Consider the following 22,008-nt stretch of genomic DNA (forward strand, 5'->3'; position numbering starts at 1 on the left):
GTGCTGCCTTTGAAGCCGGCCTTCCTCGTTCCATTCTCCAAAGCCAGCCAATCAGAGGGCGGCTGGCGGCCCGGGAGTTCCCTCGGGTTGCTACTGTTTAAACCCAACATTCGGTCCCAGCGGCGCGCTTAAAGGGGAAGCGGCCCTGGTGGATGCGGAAGAGGGGATCCTGACGGCCGAAGCAATGGGTGCTAGACGTGATCCCCGGAGGAGATCCCACCCTTGGGCCAGGCCGGGCTTCTGCCTACGGCCGCTGCTGTTTCTGGGGCTCTGCTGCTGGGAAACGCGCGGGGTGGCCACCCCTGATCAGGTACGATTGGAAATGTCCGGGGGGGTGTCTTTGTTTTGTCCTCCCCCCAATCTGCTCCCCAACCTCATAACCCCACAGAACTGGAAGGCTTAGCTGGAGCTAGTCGTTGGGCCCTCAGACCCACTGAACCCAACCGGTCCGGCCACGTATTGTGCCTCTCTCCTTTCCCCCGGTCCGGACCGGATGGAAAGCTTTGGAGGCCCTAAACACTAAAAAAAAAAAAAAAAAAAAAAAAGATTATGGTGTGTCTCCACCCTATATGGAAGTAAAAAATAAAATAAAATCAGTGCTAGAAACGGGGGAGGGGAAATGTGGAGTATAAGGAAGTTCTGATTTCCCACCCTCCTGCCATGTTGACATACTTCAATGCCTTTTCTGAAATATCAAGTGTCTTATTTTTTTCCAAAAGAAAGAATTTTATATATATATATATATGGCATGCCCCTGCTTTGCTGATGCCTTAAGCACATGCTTATTCTGCCTTTTGGGTAGTGGTTGTCAAATATTTATTTATCCCCTGCCTTTTTCCCTTATGGAAACTCAAGATGACTAACAGATAAAATAAGAACAGCTAAAATCATAAAGGGGCGACGGCAATACTTTCAAACAATTAATAGAATTAAAACTCTGTGTGTGTATTAGTTTTCTGCGGTGGTTCCCTATTTTTGGAATGCTTTTCCCAAGCATGCCTTTATTATGAAAACATTCCTGTAAAACCAGGCCTTTGGATAATTAAACAATCTATGGCCTTTTTGTTTGTTTGTTACTATGTTCTACATTTCCAAGTTTTTATGTTGTAAACGGCCCGGTGATCCTTGAATGTGATCTGTTGCCTTGAGATTCCTGTATTGCAGGGGGTTGGAGTGAATGACCCTTGGGGTCCCTTCCAGCTCTCCAGTTCTATGATTATTAAAAACATTCAGACAATCAGAATAAAAACAGCACAGTGGCAGCCCCCCCCCCAATTAATAGCAGTCAGTAATCCAACGCTGGATAAATCCCTAGCCGGAATTAAGATTGCTGGAAGAAATATCAACAACCTCAGATATGCAGATGACACAACCTTGATGGCAAAAAGTGAGGAGGAATTAACCTATTAATGAGGGTAAAAGAGGAGACCGCAAAATATGGTCTGAAGCTCAACATCAAAAAAACGAAGATCATGGCCACTGGTCCCATCACCTTCTGGCAAATAGAAGGGGAAGAAATGGAGGCAGTGAGAGATTTTACTTTCTTGGGCTCCATGATCACTGCAGATGGTGACAGCAGCTATGACATTAAAAGACGCCTGCTTCTTGGGAGAAAAGCAATGACAAACGTAGACAGCATCTTAAAAAGTAGAGACATCACCTTGCCAACAAAGGTCCATATAGTAAAAGCTATGGTTTTCCCAGTAGTGATGCATGGAAGTGAAAGCTGGACCATAAAGAAGGCTGATCGCCAAAGAATTGATGCTTTTGAATTATGGTGCTGGAGGAGACTCTTGAGAGTCCCATGGACTGCAAGAAGATCAAACCTCTCCATTCTTAAGGAAATCAGCCCTGAGTGCTCACTGGAAGGACAGATCCTGAAGCTGAGGCTCCAATACTTTGGCCACCTCATGAGAAGAGAAGGCTCCCTGGAAAAGACCCTGGGAAAGATGGAGGGCACAAGGAGAAGGGGACAACGGAGGACGAGATGGTTGGACAGTGTTCTCGAAGCTACCAGCATGTTTGACCAAACTGCGGGAGGCAGTGGAAGACAGGAGTGCCTGGCATGCTCTGGTCCATGGGGTCATGAAGAGTCGGACACGACTAAACGACTAAACAACAACAACAACAATCCAACGCTTCCCCCTGCATATAGTCAGTTAAGGTGAAAGCAACAGCCGAATCTGTAATGACATCTCTGTGTTGCTCCATATTGTTGGACTTACAGCTCTAATTGTCCCTGATCGTGGGCCATGCTGGTCATAGTTTGAGTGCAGCAGTATCCAAAGGGCAACAGATTCCCCACCCCTGAATCAAGACATTTGATGGTGCCAGATGCTGTCTATTTTTGTTTCCGCATTTATAAGCCGTGTTTCCTCCCAGGAGCTCAAAGCAGCATACATGGTTCTTCTCCCGCCTTCCCTCCGCCAAGTTTATCCTCACACAACGTTCTTGCAAAGTAGGCTAGGCTGAGAGAGAGTGACTCGATAAACACACAAGACGTAACTGGCTGTGTTCTTAGATAAATAAGGTATATTATTCTTTGTATCAAATCATAAATTTCAACAAAAGTAACTCACAAAGTTCAACAAACGAACAAAGCAGAAGACCCAATGGATCAGATCATTCTCTAGTCAGTTTATACATAAGGTCCATCTGTGTAATAGTGTCTATTCCACCTGTCTGTTCATAAGGTCCAAACAATCCACATGAAAGGTTGTTACAGTTCCACAGAATCCTTTCACAGAGTCTAAAGACAAGGATTTCCAGAATATTGGCCTTGTTTCACTGTCCTGGGCTTCATCAGTAGTTAAAGCTCATATGTGATATTACAGGACAGTGAATCTTATGGCATAGTAGTAGCTGTGGTCTTATGAACTGGGTTCCACACAGTCACAAAAACAAATTAGCCGAAAAAGCTTCAAAAACAAAAACGCAAAACAAATTGCAAAAAGTCCATTTGACTTCCGAAATGTTCAAAAACCAAGGCGCAGCTTCTGATTGGTGCAGGTGCCCCGGAAACAATAGCCGACAGCCACATTGGACGTTCAACTTCCGAGAAACGTTCAAAAACCAGAACACTTACTTTCTGGTTTTTTCAGCGTTTGAGAACCAAGGCGTTTGAGAACCAAGGGGAGTGTCTTGTTCTTTTAGCTCAGGTCGTGCCTTCCCTGCTCCCCTGAATCATGTTTGCTGTTCTACCGGTTTCCAGGGTGCACTCTTCAGTATCTGAAAGGTTTTAATGTCTTTTTAATCTCTTGTTGGAAGCCGCCCAGAGTGGCTGGGGAAACCCAGCCAGATGGGCGGGGTATAAGTAATATATTATTATTATTATTATTATTATTATTATTATTATTATTATTATTATTATTATTTCTGGTGCAAAGTTCTCAGGAGAAGGCAGCAGGTGGTTTCTCCCTGGTTGCACCTCTTGGCGATGTGGCCGTTCTGCTTGCCCTCCTGCTCAATTTGTCCACATACCTGCCGTTCCTTCCAATATTTTGTGGGAGGGAAATGTCGAGCTGTCCCCAACCTTGGCTGCACTGCTCCCCAGGTACGCTGGCAGTCTTCCGAAGTGCCAAACAGATGTCAGAGCAGTGCCACGTAGATGTTCCCAGTTACTTCAACTTTTAAATAAACTGTGGCTTAGCAATGAGACTGGGGTGGGCAGATTTCCAAAAATTAAAACTTAAACAAACAACACACCGTCGCTGCAGACTTTGTCATTCCTCTTCCCCTGCTTTCTCGGCAATAAATAGGATATGAGCCTGCAACCAAATGTTGCTGTATATAGAGTGCTTCTCTTCAGGGTTCCACACGCAACGGCCCTGTCCGCGCTAGACACTCAAACCAGTATCATACCACTTTAAACTGTCATGGCTTCCCTCAAGGAATTCTGGGAAGTGTAGTTCGTTAAGAGAGATGCGGGTGGCGCTGTGGGTTAAACCATAGAGCCTAGGACTTGCCGATCAGAAGGTCGGCGGTTCGAATCCCCACGACGGGGTGAGCTCCCGTGGCTCGATCCCTGCTCCTGCCAACCTAGCAGTTCGAAAGCACACCAGTGCAAGTAGATAAATAGGTACGGCTCCGGCGGGAAGGTAAACGGTGTTTCTGTGCACTGCTCTGGTTCACCAGAAGCAGCTTAGTCATGCTGGCCACATGACCCAGAAGTTGTACGCCGGCTCCCTCAGCCACTAAAGCGAGATGAGTGCCGCAACCCCAGAGTCGGTCACGACTGGACCTAATGGTCAGGGGTCCCTTTACCCTTTACCTTTATACCATAAACCGCCCTGTGATCCACAGATGAAGGGGCTGCATATGAATTTAGTTAATTAATGAATTAGCATAATGCACATCTCAATTCCAGTGACTTTTGCATGAGAACGGTTAACCATGTGCCTAGCTTGGCAGCCCAGCAGATCGTGATCACAGACAAGAATCTGGGCTGTGAAATCAAATCACTCTTATGTGCTGCTTGCCTTATCAGGCTTCTGTCAAAGAAAGCTATTCAGCCAAGACACAAAGTGTTGAGGAATAACTTGTTTATGCCAGTTAGATTTAATGTGGCTTAAAAAATTGGAATCCGTGTGTGCTATCATAAGGCAATAGGCATGGGAATGGGGATGAATAACTTTTTGTAAAAAATACCATTCAGTGGTACCTTGGGTTAAGTACCGTATTTTTTGCTCTATAAGACTCACTTATTTCCCTCCTAAAAAGTAAGGGGAAGTGTGTGTGCGTCTTATGGAGCAAGTGCAGGCTGCGCAGCTATCCCAGAAGCCAGAACAGCAAGAGGGATTGCTGCTTTCACTGCGCAGCGATCCCTCTTGCTGTTCTGGCTTCTGAGATTCAGAATATTTTTTTTCTTGTTTTCCTCCTCCAAAAACTAGATGCGTCTTGTGGTCTGGTGCATCTTATAGAGTGAAAAATACAGTACTTAATTCGTTCCGGAGGTCCGTTCTTAACCTGAAACTGTTCTTAACCTGAAGCACCACTTTAGCTAATGGGGCCTCCTGCTGCTGCCGCGCCACCGGAGCACAATTTCTGTTCTCATCCTGAAGCAAAGTTCTTAACCTGAAGCACTATTTCTGGGTTAGCGGAGTCTGTAACCTGAAGCGTATGTAGCCTAAGGTACCACTGTATTGGAAGGCAAATTCTGTCCTTCGAAGAAGCATGGAAGCCCTACTGTCTTTTCTGGGGTGGTCAATACCTTTGTTGTAAACGTACAAAAACTTGGTCAGGATCATAGAATCCTAGAGTTGGAAGAGACCACAAGGGCCATCGAGTCCAACCCCCTGCCAAGCAGGATCCAACCACAGTAAAGCATTTTGCAGCCCCACTGATTCCGAACAGGAAAATAACGGGTTTAACTTGCTCATATCAGCAACCACAGGATGCACATGTGCTGAGCGTTGGCTGGACATCTCATGGAAATATCTGGAGCTGTCTTATACAAAGAGTCAGACCGTTGTTCCATGTAACTCAGTATTTCCTACTCAGACTGGCAGCAGCTCTCCAGGGTTTCAGGCAGGGAGTTTGAGCCTGGACTGAACCCGATACCTTCTGCAAACAATCACTACCCGGAAGCCACAGCTCCTCCCACCTAATGCTGCCCTTTCGGATTTCCCAGAAGGGAAATCAGAGGGCAGGCCTGCAAGATGGCAATATTTTCAAGGTTCAAAGGTCCATTGGTCAAGAAGACACGTGCTGCAGAGGGAGGCGAAGGACAGAGGGGGCTCATCAGCCTGGGAAAGAGAACTCTGGCCCTTGTAATAAACAAAAATCTGCCCTTATGGGGAACACAAGAGCCCTTATAGAGTCCTTTGTAGGTTCTCCATCGGTCGGAGAAAATAACAGAGGCCACCTGAGAATATTGAGAAGCAAAGCAGCTAGTAAGCCTGTTCTTTATTGAAGCTGTTGCAACAGGGTGCTCCCCTCACATGCAGGAGAAAGGAGGAGGACCCCGAACAAAGGTGTGTCCACCCTTATATAGACATTTTAAATTGCCCGCCCTGGAGTCCAAGACCACCCCCAGAAACATCATACCTACATCACAGAAAGAGGTGCAGCTCAAGACCACCCCCCAGATACATCACAGAAAGGAGGGATCTACAACAGAAATCTGAGTGCCTTGTTTATCTCCTGTCTGGCAGGTTACCTGTTAATGGTCACTTGATTGGATACCCTGGGGAGCCTGGCCAGTCTTTTGTCATGACAAATACTTAGTTCCTGAGCCAGGTCACAGGCTCACCCTATTCATACACCCTATTCATACACATACCCTTAAGACAGGATCTGTGAAGGAGGAGACAATGGGGAGGCTTTTCCATTTTCCTTCGGCCTTGCAGATAAATATTTGAGGTCAATTTGGGAGGGACAAAATGGTTTCAGGACTTTTTCTGTGGGGTTTCAGACATGTGGTTCATATATGCAGTTATGAATATTTATCTTTAAATTTTTTATTTCACCCTAAACCTCCACTCCCCTTCACGGATCACTGCCTTCACCTTGCCAACAAAGGTCCGTATAGTAAAAGCTATGGTTTTCCCAGTAGTGATGTATGGAAGTGAGAGCTGGACCATAAAGAAGGCTGATCGCCGAAGAATTGATGCTTTTGAATTATGGTGGAGGAGGAGACTCTTGAGAGTCCCATGGACTGCAAGAAGATCAAACCTAACCATTCTGAAGGAAATCAGCCCTGAGTGCTCACTGGAAGGACAGATCCTGAAGCTGAGGCTCCAATATTTTGGCCACCTCATGAGAAGAGAAGACTCCCTGGAAAAGACCCTGATGTTGGGAAAGATGGAGGGCACAAGGAGAAGGGGACGGCAGAGGACGAGATGGTTGGACAGTTTTCTTGAAGCTACCAGCATGAGTTTGACCAAACTGCGGGAGGCAGTGGAAGACAGGAGTGCCTGGCGTGCTCTGGTCCAGGGAGTGACGAAGAGACGGACACGACTAAACAACAACAAAACCTCCACTGCCTTGTGGGAGATCTTTGGGAGAAGAAAAGACTTAAGGAGTAAACCTTACACAAATCCAGAGGGGAGTCCCTAAGACAGTTGGATGGCGCCTTGTACGCCTCCTTCCAGCAACTCCTGCAGCCAAATGTCTTGCTCTGCTTTCCTTTAGACCACATCAGCGAGGCCGAAAGAGGAGTCTTGTCATCTGGCCAGCCCAGGACCAGAAGAGGAGGTTAAGGGGTGATATGATAGCCATGTTCAAATATATAAAAGGATGTCACATAGAGGAGGGAGAAAGGTTGTTTTCTGCTGCTCCAGAGAAGCGGACATGGAGCAATGGATCCAAACTACAAGAAAGAAGATTCCACCTAAACATTCAGAAGAACTTCCTGACAGTAAGAGCTGTTCGACAGTGGAATTTGCTGCCAAGGAGTGTGGTGGAGTCTCCTACTTTGGAGGTCTTTAAGCAGAGGCTTGACAACCATATGTCAGGAGTGCTCTGATGGTGTTTCCTGCTTGGCAGGGGGTTGGACTCGATGGCCCTTGTGGTCTATTGCAACTCTATGATTCTATGATTCCATACTTGTGCCCAGGGAGGTCTCTTTGGTCTTGGGAATGCAGTGGTTTGACTTCACCCCCAGAGGCACACTCCATTGTCTCTTGAGACAGGTGAATGCCCTCACTCTCTGCTCCTCCCTTGAAAAGCATGTCAGGGGAACAGGCTTATCAAGAACTCTCTCCCCCGACACTGAACTTGACATATTCCAGGTTCAGGCAGGGAAGAGGCCGATTTAGTCAAAGGACACACACACAGAGAGACGTGGGCTCACTTGGAGCGTGACAATCAAGGACGCAGAGCGCTTGCCTCCTAGCTTCACTGCCGATGAGTCATCGGCACCTCTGATCACATGCCTGGCAGAAAACAGCAATTGTGGGATGGAAAATAGCAGAGAAATGGCACCGGATGTGTAAGAAGCCGTGGAAAGCTTCACATTTGCTAGCACACTGTACCCTTGGCTAAAGCAAGAATGTGCGTTGACGTTTTAATAAATTTTATTTATACCCCGCCCTCCCCAGCCAAGACCAGGCTCAGGGTGGCTAACACCAGGTATAAAAACAATTGGTTAACAACATCTTAAAAACTAGATTAAAATACAGTGGTACCTCGGGTTACATACACTTCAGGTTACAGACTCCGGTAACCCAGAAATAGTACCTCGGGTTAAGAACATTGATTCAGGATGAATCAAAGGGGCAGCGGGAGGCTCCATTAGCTAAATTGGTGCTTCAGGTTAAGAACAGTTTCAGGTTAAGAACGGACCTCCAAAACGAATTAAGTTCTTAACCTGAGGTACCACTGTACAACATTAAAATGCAGCCTCATTTCAGTAGAAAAATCAAAAACTTTTTGGGGATGAAAACGTCAAATCTTCAGCAAGGCCAACTATCCAGACTGGTCCTACGTGGGCCAGAAAAAAGCCAGGAAAGTCCCCAAATAAGAGTTCCATCACAAGAAGGAGAAAGGAAAAAGGAAAGAGGGGAGGGGATCAAGTTGATTCCAACCAAAGGCCACTCTGTCTTACAGGCCCTGCAGAAAGAAATCAGATCCCGCAGGGCCCTGGTCTCATGAGGCAGAGCGTTCCACCAGGCCGGAGCCAGTGCTGAGAAGGCCCTGCTCTGGTTGAGGCTAATCTGACTTCCTTAGGGCCCGGGACCACTAGGGTGTTGCTATTTATGGACCTTAAGGTCCTCTGCAGGGCATACCGGGAGAGTTGGAAGGGACCCTGAGCATAATCTAGTCTACCCCCCTGCTATGTAGGAATATGCAGCTGTCCCGTGTGGCCGGTTCCTGCGTGGGACGTTGGAAAAACCCGTTCTCCCTCGAAAGTCCCTTCTGCATTTTGTCTCTCGGCAGGTGAAGCCCATGATCACGATGGAGCAGCTGCTATGGGTGAGCGGCAGTGTCATTGGGGAGGTGAACACCTTCAGAGTCCCCCTCATCGCGGCGACGCCACAGGGCACCCTCTTAGCCTTCTCCGAAGCCAGGAAGCACTCTGCCTCCGACACTGGGGCGAAGTTTATAGCCCTCCGCAGGTCGCTGGACAAAGGTTTGAGGGGAGCAAGGCCTGTGGGGAGGGGGTTGGGAGAAAAGGGTGTCCGCACACCCCTGAGGAGCTGAAAGTGCTGGAGCACAATTTCAGGGGTGGGCTCCTTAGTTCTCTGTGTGTGTTTTAAGGGAAGCCACCTGCTTTTAATTTTTTTTTTTAATTTACTGCATTTATATCCCACTTTTTTCCTCCAAAAACAGCTTAACTGGTGCTCCCCTCCTCTGTTAATCCTTGTTGTTGTTGTTGTTGTTGTTATTACAGTGGACCCTTGGGTTGGGCAACTTTCGGGTTGCGAACATGACAACCCCAGAAGTGTATACCTCCGGGTTACACCGCGCGTGCATGCGCAAAATAATAATAGTAATAATAATATTATTATTATTACTATTATTATTATTATTGCTATTGCTATTATTATTGTTATTACTATTACTATTATTCTGCGCATGCAGAATAATAATAATATTAATTCTGCACATTATTATTATTATTAATAGTAATAATAATAACAATTTATAATTTATACCCCACCCATCTGGCTGGGTTTCCCCAGCCACTCTGGCCAGCTTCCAACAGAATATTAAAATACAATAACCTATTACACATTAAAAGCTTCCCTAAACAGGGCTGCCTTCAGATGTCTTCTAAAAGTCTGGTAGTTGTTTATCTCTTTGACATCTGATGGGAGGGCGTTCCACAGGGCGGGCGCCACTACCAAGAAGGCCCTCTGCCTGGTTCCCTGTAACTTGGCTTCTCGCAGTGAGGGAACCGCCAGAAGGCCCTCAGCACTGGACCTCAGTGTCTGGGCAGAAGCGCTCTATCGCGCTGCGCATGTGCAGAAGTGGCGCCTCATGTTGCAGACTTTTCAGGGTACATAAGGACCCCCGGAATGACTTAAGTTCATATCCAGAGGGTGCACTGTATTATTTTATCTATTGAATTAATATACCGCCCTATACCTGGGGGTTTCAGGGCAGTTCACAGAATAAAATCAAGATATAAAACTACAAAATACATAATAAAAATGAAAACAACAATCCAATAACCCCCCCCCAAAAAAAACACATTTTAAAAGGGCATAGGATGTCAATCAAATCAACCAAAGGTTAAAAAAAGAACGTTTTTGCCTGGTGCCTGAAGGTGTATAATGAAGGCGCCAGGTGGACATCCCTGGGGAGAGCATTCCACAGATGGGGAGCCACTGCAGAGAAGGCCCTGTTCTCGTGTTGCCACCCTCCAAACCTCTCAAGGAGGGGGCACACGAAGGAGGGCCTCAGAAGATGATCTCAGGGTCTGGGTAGGTTCACATGGAAAGAGGCAGTCCTTGAGGTATTGCGGTCCTGAACCGTTTAAGGCTTTATAGGTCAAAACCAGCACTTTGAATTGGGCCCAGAAACTATCAGTAGGCAGTACAGTTGGATCAGGATCAGTATACCTGAGGGAGCGTCTCCACCCCCATCGTTCTGCCCGGACACTGAGGTCCAACGCTGAGGGCCTTCTGTCAGCTCCCTCACTGCGAGAAGTGAAGTTACAGGGAACCAGGCAGAAGACCTTCTTGGTGGTGGCACCCGCCCTGTGGAATACCCTCCCATTAGATGTCAAAGAGAAGAACAACTACCAGACTTTTAGAAGACATCTGAAGGCAGCCCTGTTTAGGGAAGCTTTTAATGTTTAACAGACCACTGTATTTTAATACTTTGTTGGAAGCCGCCCAGAGTGGCTGGGGAAACCCAGCCAGATGGGAGGGGTATAAATAAATTATTATTATTATTATTATTATTATTATTATTATTATTATTATTATTATTATATGCTCAAACCGTCTTGCTCCCTACAACAACCCTGTGAGGTAGGTTAAGAGGCAACGACTGGCTCAAGGTCACCCAGTGAGCTTCATAGCCAAGCGGAGATTCGAACCCTGATCTCCCAGGTCCTCACAGTCACAGTCTATTAACCCACCTCACAGGGTTGTTGTAGGGATTGGTGGGGGGGGGGTTGAACCATGTACTCCTTGGAGAAACAGCTGGGGATATAAATGCAACAAATAAGCTCTTCTGCTTAGCTGCTTAAGAAAGCCGGAGGGCCAAGGCGGATGGAAAAATCTCCACGTGGTCACAATTGGGCCCACGCCTGTTGCAAAATGCGCCCGGCTAATTTCTAGCACTGCCGCGAAAGCTTATGCCAGTGTCTGCCAACCTGGCGCTGCTCAGGAGCTTTGGACTACAACTCAGCCAGCCTGCACGGAAACTTCTGGAAGGTGCCAAGTTAGCGAAGGCAGGCTCACGCCTCACGCGTGCCAGAATCTTGTGCGGCGCCCCAGGCGCGTTTCTCCTAATAATACCGGCCTGTCTCTTCCAGGCGCTACCTGGACGCCCACTTCCTTCATAGTTGACGACGGTTCCCTGCAGGATGGCCTCAACCTGGGGGCGGTGGTGGTGGACTCTGAAAAGGACATGGTATTCCTGGTTTATACGCTCTGCGCTCACTACAACAAATGCCCCACGGCCAGCACCATGATCATTCGCAGCCGCGACGACGGCGTCACCTGGAGCATCCCCCGGAACCTCTCTGAGGACATTGGCACAACCATGTTTGCCCCAGGACCAGGCTATGGCATTCAGGTAAGCGGCCTATATTTATTTTATTTTTTTATTCAAAATTCTAACAAGACATATTATCCAAAAACATATCATCCTTGTTTCCCCCCCCCCCATTTTCCCTCCCTTCCCCCCTCCCACACAAAACCCACCCCCCGACTTCCCTCAGTTCCAGTCTTTGATTTTTCTAAAAATGCTGTTTTCTGCATGTTACACAGTTGTATAGATCCTCAAACTGTTTAGCTGATAATTATCAATAAAAAGTTTGTGAATGTTTATTCAAAACCTGCCAAGGAGTCCAGTTCGCTTTGTTGCGTCTTCAGCTACTTTGTAAAGGGTTCCCATTCATCCTTAAAGTCACAGTTATCCTTGTCCCATAGCTTATATGTCAGTTTTGACAGTTCTGCATAGTCCATCAATTTTTCTTGCCATGATTCTTTAGTTGGGGTTTCTTTAGTCTTCCATCCTTGTGCTACCAGAACTCTTGCGGCCGTTGTCGCATACATGAAGATGTTTTTCAACTTTTTTGGCAGGTCTTTCCCTACAATCCCCAGGTAAGCGGCCTTTAAAGCCCGAAACGGCCTCGGCCCAGTATACCTGAAGGAGTGTCTCCACCCACATTGTTCTGCCCAAACACTGAGGTCCAACTCTGAGGGCTTTCTGGTGGTTCCCTCTCTGTGAGAAGTGAAATTTCAGGGAACCAGGTAGAGGGCCTTCTTGGTGGTAGCCCCTGCCCTGTGGAATGCCCTCCCTTCAGATGTCAAGGAAATAAACATCTATCTGACTTTTAGAAGGCATCTAGGAAAGTTTTTAAGGTTTGATGTCTCACGGTGTTTTTATTTAAAAAATTAAAAAGTTGTCCAGTAGCACCTTAGAGACCAATTAGGCTTGTTCTGGGTATAAGCTTCCGTGTGCATGCACACTTCTTCAGATACACAGATACACTTCTTCAGATGTTTTTATATTTTGCTGTAAGCTGTACAGAGTGGTTGGGAAACCCAGTCAGATGGGCAGCAAATAAATCATAGTTATTATAATAATATGAATGACAGGTTTATGGGTGGTGTTTTGAGGGAGGGAGGGAGAGAGAAAGGAAAAGAAAGAAAGAAAGAAAGAAAGAAAGAAAGAAAGAAAGAAAGAGAAAGAAAGAAACGATAAAGAAAGGCAGTAGTTAGTTAACTTTTTTTAATTTTTATTTTGGGATTTTTACATACATTATATTATCTCCTTCCAATTTTTAAATTTCCCATACAATTTTTCCTTCCCCTCCCCCATATCCATTGGAAGGGTTCGAACAATTATCCTTAGCCATGGGCATAGCGTCTTTCGTTTCCAACGAATGTCTTTGTTAATTTAATAACCATGGTTGTGTGTCTTCCATGATTCCACAGGTATGGAGTGTGCTTTATCCAACAGTTTTAATTTAGGCTGCAAACCACATTGAGATTTTCCTTTTTTAAAAACAATACACACTGGCACAGAGACAATTTAAATTAAACAAATAAATTCTAAATGTTCAACTTCTGGAGAATCTCAACTTTCGTTTAACAAAAGGGCAAGTTCCTAGACCTCATTGCTGCTGGAGATATGCTCAACAACCCGTGTCAAGGCTTGCTAAAATCTTAGGAGCCTGGAGGGTGGCAGGGGTTGGGTCAGTTTGTGGCTACATGTTGCTGCTTCCACTCAGCGCTACCGCTGGTAGCCAGGAAACAAGGCTATGGAAACCTCATCCAGAGGACTGAAGCAGTGCCGTGTGCATGCAAGGAAAACGGCAGGCAATGGGCCTAACTCCCACTCGGCCACCTCTGCCTTTCAGAAACGTTACGAGCCCAAGAAGGGGCGTTTGATCGTTTGTGGCCACGGGACGCTTTTGCAGGACGGGATCTCGTGCCTCCTCAGCGACGACCACGGCTTAAACTGGCGATACGGGCGGCAGCCCTTGCATGGAATCCCTTATGGCAAGGTGAAGCTGCCCAGCGACTTCAATCCCGATGAATGCCAGGTGGGTGTGATCCTGAGCTTGAGGGGTTGCTACAATCCTGCAAGCAGCAGGGAAGAAACAAGCAGCGTTGTTTGGAAGCCCTGGCTGTGGTAAGCAGAATCGTGGAATTGTAGAGTTGGAAGGGACCCCCCAGAGTCACCTAGTTCCAACCCCCTGGAAAAAGCCTTGAATCGATTCACAACCACAATAAAAGTGTGGCAAGATACCTTCTCTCAGTGTTCTCTTTCCGAAGCTAAGCATACCCAGTTTTAGCATCTGTTTTTAATATGTTAGACAGTGCGAAGGAAGCGTTCCTAAGAACCTTCCCTGGAAATCTTTGGATAAAGGGTGGTATGTAAAATGGTGTATAAAATAATTAATTAATAATTACTGCAATGCGCTCTACGTGGGGCTCCACGTTCTGGTCCCCTTAAAAAATCTGCCCTCCTCTCACCTTCCCTCCCCAAATTACCTCCTTGCAGCCCTACGAGCTTCCTGACGGCTCCATGGTGATCAACGCCAGGAACCAGAACTTTTACCACTGCAGTTGCCGCATTGTGATTCGCAGCTACGACGCCTGCGACACCCTCCCTCTGGAGAACGTGACGTTCGATGACACTTTGGTGGACCCTGCTGTGGCCGCCGGAGCCCTTGTCAAATCCGGGCTCGTCTTCTTCAGCAACCCGGCCCATGAAAAGCGGCGTGAGTAAGGGGGAATCTGTGTGTCACAGGGGGAGAATGGGCTCCATGTGGCTGGAAGAGGGGTGGCTTCCGGCAGACAACACGGCAGACTCAGTTCCTGGGCCGGGACAAATGTTTCCAGCCTCTGCTACAAAGCTGATGGTGCAACTAGGCCTCCCAGGTTGTGCCTCTTGGGCTTGCCAATCAGAAGGTTGGCGGTTCGAATCCCCGCGACAGGGTGAGCTCCCGTTGCTCTGTCCCAGCTCCTGCCAGGTGAACACGACCGTACGTTCTCTTTCTCCCCTCTGGCCTAGGGGTGAACATGACGCTACGTTGGAGCTTCACCAACGGTTCTTCGTGGTGGAAGGAGCCCCTGCAGATCTGGAGCGGCGCCAGCGGTTACTCCTCGATGACGTCCCTGGACGGGGCTGCCCCGGAAGATGCTCACAGCCTCTTCATCATCTATGAGAAAGGGCGCTTCCAGTCCACCGAGAGCGTCTCCGTGGTCAAGATCAGCATCAACGGGGAGCTCTGACCGCACTTTCGGGCCCTCGGCCGTCCCCTCTCCCCTTGTGCCTTGTAGTCACACTGGAAGCTCTGCGACTGCTGGGTTAGGAAAGAAGGGAATTCGTGGGGAGAAATCAGCAACGTTGGGTGGGAGGGCTCGGGGCAGCAATTCGAAGGGCATTTGGCAGAAAAATACTCTCTACAAGCCTTCCTAGTGGGCAGTGCAGGCCCAAGCCATTCCTTCCCCACAGTGACATTGGGGTTGCCGTTCTACCTCAGAAACACTCCTGATTTTAGATGCTGCTATTGAATTTCTGAGCGGGTGGAGGTTGCGAAGGCGATGGGTGGGGTTGGGGTGGGTTGGAGAGAGGAAGACTGATTACGACGAAAATAGACTGATGAAGAAGCATACGGTTAATATACATTGGTTTGTTTTCTTAGTGGGATCAAGCAGAAAGAGGAAAGCCGGGAAGTTTTGTGACAAGTTAATAAATTAATTGATGCACCTTTAACCTATCGTCTCTTCAAATGTTAAAAGCTTATTTTTTGTGAGAAGGAGCACCCAAAAACTGGATGTAAGCAGCCAGCCAGATACCCCTGGAAAGTTCATAAGCTGGCCACTTCCTGTCGTTCATCCCCGGCATCCATAACTTGAAACCTGGGCCTCCCGTTTATCCATCGGAACATACAGTGGTACCTTGGTTTACAACCATAATCCGTTCCAGAGGTCTGGTTGTAAACCAAAACAGGTTGTAACCCAAAGCGCGCTTTCGCCAATGGGGCCTCCAAAAAAGGGGGGTTGTACTCCCCCCCCCCAAAATGGGTTGTAATAATAAAAAAAAGGACACACACTTCCAGGTTTGACGTGGTTGTAATCCGAAATGGTTGTAATCCGAAACAGTTGCAAACCAAGGTGAAGGTAAAGGGACCCCTGACCATTAGGTCCAGGCATGACCGACTCTGGGGTTGCGGTGCTCATCTTGCTTTATTGGCCGAGGGAGCCGGTGTACAGCTTCCGGGTCATGTGGCCAGCATGACTAAGCCACTTCTGGCGAACCAGAGCAGCGCATGGAAACGCCGTTTACCTTCCCGCCGGAGCGGTACCTATTTATCTACTTGCTCTGCGTGCTTTCGAACTGCTAGGTTGGCAGGAGCAGGGACCGAGCAACGGGAGCTCACCCCGTTGCAGGGATTCAAACTGCCAACCTTCTGATCAGCAAGTCCTAGGCTCTGTGGTTTAACCCACAACCAAGGTACCACTGTATAATACAGGGGTCTGTAACCCGCGGCTCCGGAGCCGCATGTGGCTCTTTTACACCTTTGCCGCGGCTCCGGGGCGGATACTAGCGAGGGGAGGAGGCGCATTGTGCGCCCCGACACTCCCCACTGTGGCGGGTGCTGTACTGGCTGTGACGTTGCATGGGGGCGGTGGGTGCGTTAGTCACGCACTGTCCCGACATCACCTTCCCGCCCGCTACATTGTAAGGGGCATGAACGCTGGTCACTGCATTGAAAGGGGGCATGTACGCTGGTCACTGTTTTGAAGGGGAGTGAAGAACACACACACACACAAAAAGGTAACTTGTTAATTTAATGTTTATTTCTATGAGGAGGAGTAATTCTGAGGGGTCAAACAAAGAAATAATAAAAAAGTGACAAAAAAGTTATTTTTATAATGACGAGTTTTGCGGCTCCCAGTTGTTTTTTCTTCGGAAACGGGTCCAAGTGGCTCTTTTTGTCTTAAAGGTTGCAGACCCCTGGTATAATAAAACAGAGCAATCAATCCGTTCTGTGATAAACTGCCTCTGACCGTGGAACCTCGTGGTGTATGGCCACAGAAAGACCGATATATACATTTATCGAGTCAAATCCCTTTACAAAAGCCATCTAAGCTACATTGCCAGGATCAAACCAGCATGACATAGCACCTGGTCTTATTTTACTGATGATGTCAATTACAGGGCCTCCGTACAGCAGACTGGCACTCTCCTTGAAGCAGATAAATGTGTATCCCTTGAAGCAGATAAATGTGTAACCATGCCTACCGAACAGGTAACGGGAGGTATGGCAGGGTAGTTAAGCGTTAACTGTTTCCTGAGCTCTTTTCAACAATCTTAACTTACGTCATTGAGGCCAATTCCTGGAACAAAGGCAGCAAGCCAACCAGGACACACTGTCCTGATGCCTCACGCTTTAATCAGCAGCTATGTCGAATTTAAAGTTTTAACTGATTTTACCGGATCAGCTTGTTTTAACGGATAGAATTGCCGTGAAGCACACTTGCATTTTTTTTTTGTTCTGGTGAAACAAGACATTGTGGATGTCCAACAAAGCTGAACGATTCAGGACAGAGGAACCGTAAGTGCTTCCATAATTAAACTATGGAACTCATTTCCACAGGATGTAGCCACGGCCACAAACCTGGGAGGCTTTCAAAGAGGATTAACAAATTGTTTATTAAATAGAAACGGGCACCTACAATTCTGATACCTTGCTGAAAACCTTTCTGTTTTGCCACCTGGTTTTTTCAGAGGAGTTGTTTGGTTCTGTGTTGTTCATTTGTCCTGCGTTTTATGATTTTATAACTGAACGACGTTTTCATTTTTTATTGGACGCCGCCATTAATAGATTTATGAGCTGGCAGTTTATGAGTACTTTTAAGAAATAAATACAATAAATAAACTTTTATATCGGACTTCCTTCTGATCCTACAACTTAAGTGGATGAGCAGGCAGTGTTGGGGCAAAGGTCAGTCTTGCAGTCCTCGGAAATGACGAGGTGGCAGTTTCAGGCGTCCTGTTTATCAAGACTGTGCCTTTCTCGATTTGTGCTTCAGCAGGCGCTGTGGATTAAACCACAGAGCCTAGGACTTGCCGATCAGAAGGTCGGCAGTTCAAATCCCCGTGAGCTCCCGTTGCTCAGTCCCTGCTCCTGCCAACCTAGCAGTTCAAAAGCATGTCAAAGTGCAAGTAGATAAATAAGTACCACTCCAGCGGGAAGGTAAACGGCGTTTCTGTGCACTGCTCTGGTTCGCCAGAAGCAGCTTAGTCATGCTGGCCCCATGACCCGGAAGCTGTACACCGGCTCCCTCGGCCAATAAAGCGAGATGAGCGCCGCAACCCCAGAGTTGGCCACGACTGAACCTAATGGTCAGGGGTCCCTTTACCTTTACCTAGCAGAGATCTAGGTTGCTCTCTTAAGGAGGCAAGACAATGGTGCTTAATTTAATGGATTGCTTTCATACTATCACACCCTTTCTTTCCTCAAGGGAGCACCAAGCAAAGTGCAAGCTGCCCCCCTCCTTTTAAGTTCACAGCAACCCTGCAAGGTAGGAGAGACAGAGTGGCAGTGACCAGCCAAGGCCCCCTAGCGAGCTTTTTGGCAGTGCAGCGATCTGAAGCTGGTTCTCCCTGCTCCGACAAGCTGCCTACGGTGGGGGTTGCTTCCAAATAACCTGCTTGTCAACCACACCCACCCACCCAATTTGTTGGTACAAGGTTTGCAAAGAAGTTAGGCAACATCAGATATTTATCTGGCATTCCTTCTGATTTGCTTGTGAAGAGGTTAGACAACGTTGCATCAAGGTATGTGTCAAGGGTTGGGCTAGATGACCCACAGGGTCCCTTCCAACCTTGCAATTCTGTGACTCATCCCACACTTCCCACGGCATTTACCCTTAGCTTTCCTCACTGCAAAAAAGTCTGATATTTTAGTTTGTGGTGCGAAACCTCCCAAACGACTATAATTGCACAACCCTGAATTGACCGGGAACATGATTGAATCCCGCTCGAAAATAGTGACCGACAATAATAATAATAATAATAATAATAATAATAATAATAATAATAATTTATTATTTATACCCTGCCCATTTGGCTGAGTTTCCCCAGCCACTCTGGGCAGCTCCCAATCGAGTGTTAAAAACAATACAGCATCAAATATTAAAAGCTTCCCTAAACAGGGCTGCCTTCAGATGTCTTTTAAAGATAATAAATCTGCTTATTTCCTTCACATCTGGTGGGAGGGCGTTCCACAGGGCGGGTGCCACTACTGAGAAGGCCCTCTGTCTGGTTCCCTGTAACCTCACTTCTCGCAATGAGGGAACCGCCAGAAGGCCCTCGGCGCTGGATCTCAGAAGTGTGAATGCGTGCGCATTCCGATATAAAAGCAGGCGAGAGAAGTCCTTGCAATTTGGCTATCTGTAGCAGTTAAGGACTGCAGAGCGCCAGCAGGGCGGCACAGAAAAAGGAGGGCACTAGGACCTCGCGCTGCCTCCCTTGGATGTTGTGGTACCCAGTTCAGCAGATGCAAGAAGATCAGCTGTTTTGGGAGCATCATTGCTAGGGAACCATGGCCAGCCAGACACAGGGAATCCAGCAGCTGCTGCAGGCTGAGAAGAGGGCTGCCGAGAAAGTAGCAGAGGCTCGGAAACGTGAGAGGGGGCTTCTGTTTTATGGGGGGGGGGAGATGGGTGGGTTGAAGAGGACCAGCATGCCTGAGTTCTCTGATAAAGGATTGCTGTGCAGTCCTTATCACAGAGGGGAATGAACTAGGATTTTTTTGGGGGGGGCTGAGTGCCCTTTGGATCCATTCCCCAGCTTCCTTCTCTTGCCCAGGGCAAGCGCAACCCTAAAAAAACAGGCCTGGAGAGGCAGGTAATGTTCTTTCCACCTGACCTTCAATGTCTGTCTCGCCACCTCCATCCCAGGGAAGGCCCGGAGGCTGAAGCAGGCCAAGGAAGAAGCTCAGGCTGAAATCGAGCAATACCGCTTGGAGCGTGAGAAAGAGTTCCAGCAGAAGCAGCAGGCAGTAAGATTTCTTGAGGGTTTTTTTTTTTATGGGTGGGGGGAACTGAGGATGGAGGATGAGTCACGGGAGGAAGAGGCAGACGGGAACAGCAGCGTCAGAGGGGTGGGGAAGCGATTCCAAATGTTATAGGGTAACCTTTGTGATTCCCCTCCCACTTAAAATTGGGAATTTGGGGATCAGGCAAGGGTTATTTTTAGGAAAGGGAAGAATTCAGGGCAACCCCTGTTTTAAGGTGGTACAGAGGATATGTGGCAGGTTTGAAGGAGGCAGGATGAGCTGTTCACCTTCTAAGAGGCCACTGCACAGGCAAAATGGATGGCTGTGGGAGAGGGAAGAGAATGGTTTACTAGTTGTGCTAGATGTAGCTCAGTGACAGAGCATTGGATCTGCATGCAGAAGGTGGCCGGTTCAATTCCTGTCGTCTCCAGGTAGGAGATGCCCCAAATCCTAGACAGCCTCTGTCAGCCTCTGTGGATGAATGGACCAAGGGTGTAAGGCAAAAGAGGATTGGGTAGCCCGTTTAGGGTCGTTTTCCAGACCTCCTTATGGCAGAGATGGATTAGGGCAGGGATGGATTAGGATGGGACCTGGAGAGCTGTTTCTGGACAAACGCCGGCTCCCATCTCCTGAAAGCAAGAAGAGCGCCACAACCCCATAGTCGCCTTTGACTGGACTTACCTGTCCACAGGTCCTTTGCCTTTTACCTTTTACTAGATGAACCTTGGGGACGCGGGTGGCGCTGTGGGTAAAAGCCTCAGCGCCTAGGGCTTGCCGATCGAAAGGTCGGCGGTTCGAATCCCCGCGGCGGGGTGCGCTCCCGCTGCTCGGTCCCAGCGCCTGCCAACCTAGCAGTTCGAAAGCACCCCTGGGTGCAAGTAGATAAATAGGTACCGCTTACCAGCGGGAAGGTAAACGGCGTTCCGTGTGCTGCGCTGGCTCGCCAGATGCAGCTTTGTCACGCTGGCCACGTGACCCGGAAGTGTCTCCGGACAGCGCTGGCCCACGGCCTATAGAGTGAGATGGGCGCACAAACCCCAGAGTCTGTCAAGACTGGCCCGTTCGGGCAGGGGTACCTTTACCTTTACCTTTACCTTTAGATGAACCTTGGGAGGCCCTTCCAATTCTACAGTTCTAGTATTCTATGACATTAAAGGCTCAGTTCCCTGTTGTTGTGGGATGCAGGTGGCGCTGTGGGTTAAACCACAGAGCCTAGGACTTGCCGATCAGAAGGTCGGCGGTTCGAATCCCTGCGACGGGGTGAGCTCCCGTTGCTCGGTCCCTGCTCCTGCCAACTTAGCAGTTTGAAAGCACATCAAGTGCAAGTAGATAAATAGGTACCACTCTGTTGGGAAGGTAAACGGCGTTTCCATGCGCTGCTCTGGTTCGCCAGAAGTGGCTTAGTCATGCTGGCCACATGACCCGGAAGCCGTACGCCGGCTCCCTCAGCCAGTAAAGCGAGATGAGCACCGCAACCCCAGAGTCGGCCACGACTGGACCTAATGGTCAGGGGTCCCTTTACCTTTATGATGTCAAAATAGACTTCACTACTTACCTGTACCTTCCTTCAGGTGCTAGCATATTTCATAACTTTGTTGTCTCTCTCTCCGCCCACAGGCTCTGGGCTCGCAAGGGAACCTGTCTGCTGAGGTGGAAGCCCAAACCCGCAAGAAACTGCAGGCGATGCAGGGAGGACAGGCCCGGGGCAAGGATCGGGTCCTGCGACAGCTACTCACCATTGTTTGGGATGTGCGACCCCAAATACACGCCAATTACCGCATAGCTGCCTAGTTGACCCATCGGCCCAGCCTGCAGTTGCCATCGAGGGGACCTTACTGACCAGCATCAAACACATATAATGTCCCTGATTCCTAAAAGCAGTGGTGCAGTTAAATAATTTTATCTCGGCCCTTAATGGTGTTTCGGAAACTCTTTAGATGATGATTATTTCAATTTAATAACAATAATAATCAATGTTGCTCCCAGCTACTCTGGGCAGCTTCCAACACATATAAAACATCAGACATTTAAAAACTCCCTGTCACAGGGCTGCCTTCAGATGTCTTCTAAAGGTTGTACAGTTACTGATCTCCTTGACATCTGATGGGAAAACGTTCCACAGCGTGGGTGCCACTACCGAGAAGGCCCTCTGCCTGGTTCTTAGGCATATGACTTTAAAGCACGTGATATCCCCCCAAATAATCCTAGAAACTGAGGTTTGTTCATGGTGCCAGGAATTGTAGCTCTGTGAGGGGTAAACTGCAGTTCCCAGGATTCTTGTGGGGGCGGGGAGTCATGTGCCTTCACTCAAAATATGATAAGCCAAATTCTTCTGAGCGGAGCGCAGAACTGATTTCCTAGAATCC

General features: G+C 48.0%; 2 protein-coding genes across 2 annotated transcripts; both read left to right on the forward strand.

Annotated features, from left to right (window-relative positions):
- The first annotated feature begins 50 nt into the window (after positions 1–50).
- On the forward strand, positions 51–15,348 carry NEU1 (neuraminidase 1). The gene is made up of 6 exons (XM_081183230.1): positions 51–310; positions 8,878–9,070; positions 11,429–11,691; positions 13,484–13,669; positions 14,131–14,350; positions 14,644–15,348. Exons 1-6 carry the CDS (start codon positions 185–187, stop codon positions 14,862–14,864), a joined length of 1,209 nt encoding a protein of 402 aa, XP_081039356.1. The 5' UTR covers positions 51–184; the 3' UTR covers positions 14,865–15,348.
- Positions 15,349–19,095: 3,747 nt separating this feature from the next.
- ATP6V1G2 (ATPase H+ transporting V1 subunit G2) lies at positions 19,096–21,897 on the forward strand. The gene is made up of 3 exons (XM_081183728.1): positions 19,096–19,268; positions 19,545–19,645; positions 21,260–21,897. Exons 1-3 carry the CDS (start codon positions 19,187–19,189, stop codon positions 21,431–21,433), a joined length of 357 nt encoding a protein of 118 aa, XP_081039854.1. The 5' UTR covers positions 19,096–19,186; the 3' UTR covers positions 21,434–21,897.
- Positions 21,898–22,008: the final 111 nt, after the last annotated feature.

The sequence above is a fragment of the Podarcis bocagei genome (assembly GCF_964188305.1).
Source record: "Podarcis bocagei genome assembly, chromosome: 2".
Classification (NCBI taxonomy): domain Eukaryota; kingdom Metazoa; phylum Chordata; class Lepidosauria; order Squamata; family Lacertidae; genus Podarcis; species Podarcis bocagei.

Bases quoted from the DNA above. Each gene is read 5' to 3' on its own strand.
- NEU1 (XM_081183230.1), top strand. From the start codon at position 185: ATGGGTGCTAGACGTGATCCCCGGAGGAGATCCCACCCTTGGGCCAGG. The intron at 9,071-11,428 runs GTTTGAGGGGAG...TGTCTCTTCCAG, and splicing joins CCGCAGGTCGCTGGACAAAG to GCGCTACCTGGACGCCCACT. The intron at 11,692-13,483 runs GTAAGCGGCCTA...TCTGCCTTTCAG, and splicing joins GACCAGGCTATGGCATTCAG to AAACGTTACGAGCCCAAGAA.
- ATP6V1G2 (XM_081183728.1), top strand. From the start codon at position 19,187: ATGGCCAGCCAGACACAGGGAATCCAGCAGCTGCTGCAGGCTGAGAAG. The intron at 19,269-19,544 runs GTGAGAGGGGGC...CCTCCATCCCAG, and splicing joins AGTAGCAGAGGCTCGGAAAC to GGAAGGCCCGGAGGCTGAAG. The intron at 19,646-21,259 runs GTAAGATTTCTT...CTCCGCCCACAG, and splicing joins TCCAGCAGAAGCAGCAGGCA to GCTCTGGGCTCGCAAGGGAA.